General features: G+C 30.9%; 1 protein-coding gene across 6 annotated transcripts in view; it reads right to left on the bottom strand.

The window, feature by feature from the left end:
- Positions 1-5,180: 5,180 nt before the first annotated feature.
- The window catches only part of LOC117170577 (CCR4-NOT transcription complex subunit 4), a 424,579-nt gene continuing 421,399 nt past the window's right edge, over positions 5,181-8,360 (bottom strand). For all 6 annotated transcript variants that reach the window (XM_033357421.1, XM_033357419.1, XM_033357422.1 and 3 more), the window contains one exon: positions 5,181-5,340. In XM_033357421.1, the coding sequence (XP_033213312.1) occupies positions 5,318-5,340 (23 nt within the window). In that variant the 3' untranslated portion in view covers positions 5,181-5,317. The remainder of the gene's footprint in view (positions 5,341-8,360) is intronic.

The following is an 8,360-nucleotide window of genomic DNA, read 5'->3' as shown; positions in this document are numbered from 1 at the left end:
ATCTGTCAAACTGTGTGACAATTTGATGAAATATGCGAAAGTTTTCACATGATACTAAAACCTTTCCATCATAGATAAGATGTATAAATATAACAGGTGATATTGCAACTAAAAAAGATTTAAAAACTTTTTTTTGAAATCCAAAGCAGTTGAGTTAAATAAAAAAGACGAATTTAAAATTCAGAAAGTTTAGTTTTCAGAAAAAAAAAACATTTTTAACGATCAAAATACTACTTTTTCTAAAAATTATATTCTTTCACTAAGGAGTATAGTTTATATCGCAGACAAACAATATTTTCACTTTAACCCTAAAATATTGAAACTCAACAAAAAGGAGGATTATCCCAAAAACGTAAATGTTTATATGAAACAGTTAAGTTTTCAACCTGCATAAAGTAATTTTCAAAGAAAGTGTTGAATTTTCCCACAAATAAATTCAACTGTAAACGAGAACCATAAGTACCCTTCTAGAAATAATGAATTAAGATCGATAAGAAAAAATATAATATCTCAATCTTTTTGAATCATATTTCTTAATTATGCCAAAACGATTGACAACGATTAAGCATTTTTCATTTCCACACAGAAAAAAATTATACTGGGATCAAGTAAATTTTAATTGGTTTAAGCAAAGACATTTTACCTAGATACTATATTTTCGACCATATCGAGGTGCTGCTTCCTTTAAATGTTCGCCGTTTCTATGGCAACCGCGTTCTTCGACCATGTCAACCGAATGCGATTTTCTGTTTCACGCGTTCGCCTTCGCCATCACTATAGCAATCTTTGCTACCGCTGAGTAGATCGGCTGGCTCTGTACGCCAACAATGTTCTGAACTCTGAATTAGCTTATTTATTATATTAAAATTAAAGAGAGTCTAAAAATATTCTATATTTTTAGCTATATTCAAAATTAAAATAAAATTTAAGTGAATTTAAAAGTTAAATAAGGTTTGGTTAAATAAAATTAATTTAAATTAATTAATTTAGAAATATCAAAATTTAATTTAAAATTAATTTAAATTAATTTAAATTAATTTAAAAAAATATTTTGTACAACTAAATTTAAAGATTGAATACAATTTAGATAATTCAAAAAGTAAATATGATTTAGTTAAATTCAGCATTTAAGTAAAATCTAATTAAATTTAAGTAAAGTTTAGTTAAAATTGTAGATCTTTAATGGTGTTAAATGGTGTGAAATTTAAATACAATCTAGTTTAATTAAAATGAAACTGCAGTTAAATTTTAAATTTGAATAACATTTTGAAGCCAACAATATTTAAAAAAGTACATCCATATTAAAAATAAAATTATTAATGCTAGTTCCGTATAATGTAAATGAACTTTATATTTTTTCACCAGATTTCACGAAATGAATATTTACCTGCAATTTAGTTAACAACTCCTGCATCATTTAAATCATTATGTAGTAAATGAAAGGTGATATAGTAGTGAACTTTAACAAAGTTAGGTTTCAGTGTATTTTTTATCCTTATTTTTTAGTAAGTACAATTGCAAGTTTATGTACAATACGCATATTAACCATTTTATTGGATACAGATATGTGGATTGTTTTTTGGCTTCAAACAATCAATAGTTTTCAAATAAGGTAGATAAATTAAAAAAATACCTCCCTTATTTTTATAATAATTAGGTAAATTCAACAAAAAAACTTAGGAAAGTAATTAGAATTATAACTGACTCATAATAATAAAGCATAGGTCTAGAGAAAAAATTATATTAAAATAATCTCCACATAGTTTACTGAGCCCTCTCACCAGGACTATCCTAAATTATGCAGGATTCTAATAAGTAAATTAAATTGATTTAAATAGTATACAAAATTCAACAAAAAGTCTGGAATGTTAATCATTTTTGGAGCAATTGTCAGGGTGGCTACTGGATGGAAAACAGGAAATAATTCGCCATAATTTTCGAAACAATAGGGAAATTTTTTGGAATGTTCAAAAATTAAATTTTCAAATCAAAACAGGGAACAGAAGATATTAATTAATTGATTTCAATTTTTTTTACTTTTTTTGGATGTCAACGCACAAATTCTTTTCGCTCAGCTCAAACGATTTGATTAATTTGATCATTTTCACTCCGCCTTAGTATATAATGTATAAATATTATTATAATTACATTAATTATATTATGTATATATTTGTATATTTATTTATTTATAAATAAAAATTAACTGACAATACGTTCCTGCTTGAAAAAAATAATTTTGCTGAAAGATTTTTCAACTAGTCTTCTGCATCTGTAGAATACCAACTGTCGAGACCTCGGATAATTGGCCAAACCCGTTACTTATGTATGTTCTCTGTAATCCTTTCATTATCTTTATTTTTTCCACCTCCCAGAATCATTTTGTTTTCTCCTATTAACCTTTCTTCCCTCATAATACAACTTCCTATCTCCCTCATAAATTCAATCAATGGTCCTCCTTTTAGGACTCATAACTGAGGCATGATCAGAGAATCCGTGTTATCACTTTCAGAACAAAGTTCAGAGTTTAACCCCCTTTGTCCTTAATAATGAAGACTTAACTTTTAGACCTTAATTCGCTTCACTTAAGCTGATTAACGTTCCTAATCTAAACTATATTTAAATAAATATTCTGTGTGAAATAGGGATTCAAATTATTGCCACCGATAGTACATGGCTATTTTATTCCTTTCTCTTTGTCTGGAACCTTCATTTTCGTAGATAAGACGGATGTTTTTTTAAAAGTAATTTTGCGGGACGTCTGAATGTAAGAATATAAATGACAGTTTATGTTACTTAAAATTATGCATGAACTGCAACAACATTTATTTTTCAACTTTTACACTTTTTTCTTCATCGTAAGAGGCTCAAAGTGATCTACACAGTAGGTGCAGCATCTACTGCGCAGGTCTAAGTACCATGGACATATTTTAGGCCTTCTACGACGGTGAAGATAATGCAAAGGATAATAGAAATATTTTTGATTGCCTGTTCAAAAACTATTAATAGAAAATACGAATGTTAGTTGCGGTACACTAATTTTAAGGATACAAAATTAATGCATCTAAATTGAGAGGCCGTAAAAAAATGTGTCCAACGAGCAAAAACACCTTAAGAATCATTCAAACATTACGTAGCACGTGTTCCATTGGTTTAAATACATATGAGAAAATTGCCTTGCGAATAGAAAGGACACGGTGATGTAATTAAAAGAAAAGGGCATGGCGTAATACAAACCTGTTCATAGAGGGGAAATTGACTAATTTACCACATATTCGAGTTCCACCACCAGTTCTCTACTCAGCTTCGGAGGTTTAGGGTATTGGTCGCACTCTGAAATGAAAGGGAGGTATCCAGTGCTGTAGACATGTAGCGTCTCAGAAGGTGTCTTAGGGCGACTGATTTTAAATTAAAATGAAGTAATTTAGAATTTAAATAATAAATATTTTTGCAGTAAAAGAATGTATAAGTCTTACGAATAAGGAAAGTACATAATATGTTGTTTTAAGAAAGTTAGAAATAAGTCTTCAAAGCCAACAGTTTCATGGTTAATAGGTTTATTCTGAAAAATTTAAAAAATCTTAAACCTCACAACAAAAATCCTTTGTAAAAGGAGTTTTTCGGAAAATGATTTTTTGATATATTCATTACAATAAAGTGTACACATAAAATATTGGGTAAAACTTAGTTACAATTTAAAACACGCTAATTAATTTTGCTAATAATTTTGTCCTACTTATTAGCATTAACATTTCAGGAAATTATTATCATTTTATACAACAAAAAATATAGCTTATTTCTATATTTTATTGGGCATTTTGAAAAAATAAATGCCTGCTATACTTTAGTACCGCGAATTTTAATTTTCTTGAAACCTTTATTTATTATTTATGAAATGTGAGATCTATGGTGTGTAGTTTCTCTTTTTTTTAACAGAAAATTTGATTTGTTTCATCACTTACATTAGAAAATTCCACATTATTACCGCGAACCAAGAGAACACTCTATTTAACACTCTTTTTAACCTCAACAAGTTTATTGCAATATAGAATTTTAAGGCCTTTTTTATTGAACAATTTAATTCCTCTAAAATACGAAATAAAAGAGGCAATTAAATCCTCCACACTACATTTCTGTATTACACTAAACTCATATTAAAGGTATGAACTTTTATAAATTTTTAAGGCCAAGGATTTCAACAATTTTTTTAAATATCAACTTACACTTTATAAATAAATTGTTAAAATAATATAATAACTGTTCACATATTGAAATTGTTGCAATATTAATAAAATCATATTCCTGTCATAAAAGATATAATTTTTCAGCGCACGATATTAGTAAATATTTCTCTTTCATTCGAGTTGCATTTTACACCTTAAAATAAAAATATTACATTTTTAGAACAGTCGCCCTAAAGCACCTACTTCAAATCGTAGCTGCAGTACTGAGTTCTGGAATGTACTTCATGTGGTTCGCGCCACAAACCGCTACGACGCCTTTCTAGCAGCGAGTGGAGGTCGGTGGTGGTGTTGAAATACCATCCGGCTTTTGAGCAATACCGAGCCAATTTTCTTTCAGCTGACAGGCCTGGCGTAATACAGTATTATAGTTGATGCAAAGTTTGTTAATTATGACTCGAAGAAAAACAGGATGATTTAAAGAATCAGATTTTTCGACGAAAATAGAAATTCATTTTCTCAAATTCTAGAGGGCGATTTTTTACTACAACATCGCTAACAATGCTTTTTCTAAAGAATTGGCGAGTCCATAACGTATCAAATAGAGGCTGTTATTATTTGATATATGCGCATGGCTATGCTCCCTGATACCTTAACTTCCAAGCGATTCACTGACGCACGACTAACAAAACACTTCTCGAAGATTTTCGCGATAAGAATGACCATCAAAGTTGAATCGGTTATCGGTTAATATTGTAACACAAATTCGCTGACTGATACTTTACTCTCCTTTTTTACCATTGTTTATATTCAATTTAATATTTAAGCATGCTAATTTTTACGAAGCCTTCATTTAGATTTTAATTTTAATTATATTTGGCAATAAATAAAGAAATTCATCCAAGGTGTCACTGACAAGTCGTATTTCACTGACTATTGTCTTTACCTTGATTAAAAAATCTGAATGATATAAAATAAGTCTGCAACTGTACATTAGGATTTTCTTTGAAATTTTCATCACATGTTTTTATTCAAAATTAAATATTTTGTGTATGCAGTATACTTTGATAGACTGTAAAATAGCACAGATACTGTCGAACGTTGACATAAGAAGTAGGTTGTTAGATTCCGTCGTAGTCTTACATCGACGAAGTTTCGGTCCCTGAAACAAAACAGACACATACAAAAGAAACTATTATATTAAGCAGGAATTGAATGTGATCAGACTATGCTTCGGAAATGTAATACAAATGTTTGACAAAAAATTAAACAGTCAAAGAAGACTTTGAGCAAATAACCATTCATTTTCTACAGTTCTGTTTCATACCTCGCGTCGTTTAGCTGAAAATTTTAATTTTCGGTATATCAATAGGGTCCGTTCAAGTATTATATGCACATAATTTTCTCTATTCTTGACTTCACTTCCCATTTATAAGCATATGTTTTATTAAAAATACACAACAATAAGTTTCTGGTCTTTCTTTAATGTCGCACAGTTTTTCTGACAAATGGAATTTTTTATTTTTAAAAAGTATTTTCAATGGATAAAACTAGAACTTTTGGTTAAAAAGGTCTAGTTCAAGAACTCGTTCTTTCTTTTTTTGGCCATAAAAATGTGCCTACCTGATATTAAATACTACATACTGCAGACTACAGACAAAAATCTTCGTAAAAATCATTTTTTTACGAAGCTTGTCTTAAAACGTGAAGATTTGATGAAAATCGGCGAATTCAAATTTTACATAAAACTTATTCTATCTCATTAAGATAGGAATATCAAAAACCTGGAGGTGCAATATCTTTTGGCCATGAAAGATAGGCGCATGCGCTTTGTGAGACAACAGACGCTACGCATAAGCGATCGTAAGATTGATAAAAGTTTTAAAAAATTTTAAATATCGAAGAAAATTGAAAAAGAAAAATATTACATAAGGACAATAATATTGTAGGCATAGGGTTGTTGCATAGCCTCAAATGCAGTTCTTAATGCAGCTCAGTATAGAAGAAGATATTTGCGCAGAGGCCATTTTTAACTGCCATGTCACAGAAACTTAATTTGCCATACAGCCCATCCGGTCCAAAGCAAAGACACGGAATTTAAAATTAGCCAATCAGGATTTTTTAACTTCAATTTCTCATACAGCCTATAGGCTTAAAATAAAGGCAAGAAATTCGAAACCAACCAATCAGGATTTTTTCATTTGAATTTCATGCAATCATATTCCTGTTTACTACAGTAATAATCACTTACTGCAATGAGTTAATTTCGAATGTATCGATGTTTGATACTTAGTCTTCTGCAGTATTGCCTATTTTGAGCTGTTGACCAGACACCCTCACTCGTCTTACATGCTGGACACACACACACACACACACACACACACACACACACACACACACACACACACACACACACACACACACACACACACACACACACACACACACACACACACACGCACACACACACACACACAGAGAGAGAGAGAGAGAGTCTCAGGAGTATTGCCGTTCCTTGTAATGGCGGATAGAAAACAATTCAAATCGAAAAGCCCCAAAAACTTTTTGGGTCCGCTGCGCATTTTCGGCACTACATGGCATTGGCATTGACATTGTACGTAGGTGTACGGTTAGTTGAAGGTGTGCGTGCAATCCCAAAAAGTAGTATCTCCTAACGTGATAACGTAGGATATCGTAAAATCACCTTATAAAGGTGATTGTCTGTTTAAAACGAATGTTCTTAAGTTTTATCGAATCGTAAAATAACTTTGCAAAAAATCAATTCTTTTGTTTAAACATGTTCCAGATAAAATATTGGCTGACCGAAATTTAGGGCACTGAAGAAATGGAAATGAAGGCCATATTCTTCAAAATTTGATGAGCATAGCACACATAATTCTATTGAACCTAGATAATTAGTAAATTATTGAAAATAATTAGCGAACGTCCTTGATTAATGTGAAATTCAATCTTTATTTCTTTGAATCATTGAATCTTCGAATATTTAAAAATATTTAGAATACACATTGAATTAATTTAAATTCTGCAGAGTCTTTTGAATTCTGCAGAGTTATCTCCATTTCTAATTTCTAATTTTATAAATTCTTCTAAAACATGGTCTTCTTCTCAACTCTTTCCAAACTCATCAAATTTGGTCGATGGTGAACTACTGCTGAAATAGGATGCGCTCGTTTCTTCAAATAAAAATAAATAATAAATAATAAATAAATAATAAATAATAAAAAATACTAAGAAATTAAAGAGATTTTCGCACAATTCAAAATACAGTAAAGACCCGTTTATTGCAAGGCTTCTGAAATGAATGGGTCCCGTTTATCGCATAATAAGGAGAAATTTCACTGGCTCCCATCACTTCATTGGAAGGCAGGGGCCTTTTAGTGACAACAGTTGATTGGTCCGCTCATTAGCGATGTGAGCTTGCAATTGTTTCCACGCGCGCACGCTAGATAACGTCGAAATACCTACTGCAATCTTCAGTTTAAAGTCAACTCAGTCCCGTACTGCAATCTTCAGGTTAAAGTCAACTCAGTCCCGTCCTTTCAGCTATTGGTTTACCGAGAGATGTGAAAGTAGAGTGGGGGTAAGGTATCACGCGATAAGCGGGTCCCGAATCTGGCAATAGACGAGTCTTGCGATAGACGAGTCTTTACTGTACTTCAAAGAATTTCCAATAATTCAACGTGAATTCTAAAGTTTTGAGATGAATTATACATTTTTTTAATTCCATGTTTTCAGAAAAATGCAGAGAATTCAAAACATTAAATTAAATTCTCAATTTACCAGGGATGGTCATTGATTATTTGCAATAATTTGCGAATTATCTAGGCTCACTGAAATTGTCTTTGCTACGCTCAACAAATTTAGAAGAATCTAGCCTACATTTCCCTTTTTTACATGCACCGAATTTAGGGGAGCCAATATTTTATCTGAAACAAGTATAAATAAAAGAATTTATTTTTTTCAAACTCATTTTGCGTGAGGATAAAACTTGAGACTCTCCGATTCAATCAGACAATTACATTCGTACTCGAACTTGATTTTGTTTTCTTTGAAAGCTACATACAATTTCAATGCCCTTTAGTGCCCAAAATACGCAATTGACCCACAAATGATCTGGGACTTTTCGGTTTGAATTTTTTTATTCTATCCGCCATTACAAGG

Source organism: Belonocnema kinseyi, chromosome 4 (assembly GCF_010883055.1).
Source record: "Belonocnema kinseyi isolate 2016_QV_RU_SX_M_011 chromosome 4, B_treatae_v1, whole genome shotgun sequence".
In the NCBI taxonomy this organism is placed as follows: domain Eukaryota; kingdom Metazoa; phylum Arthropoda; class Insecta; order Hymenoptera; family Cynipidae; genus Belonocnema; species Belonocnema kinseyi.
This window is presented reverse-complemented; position numbering and strand designations above follow the sequence as displayed.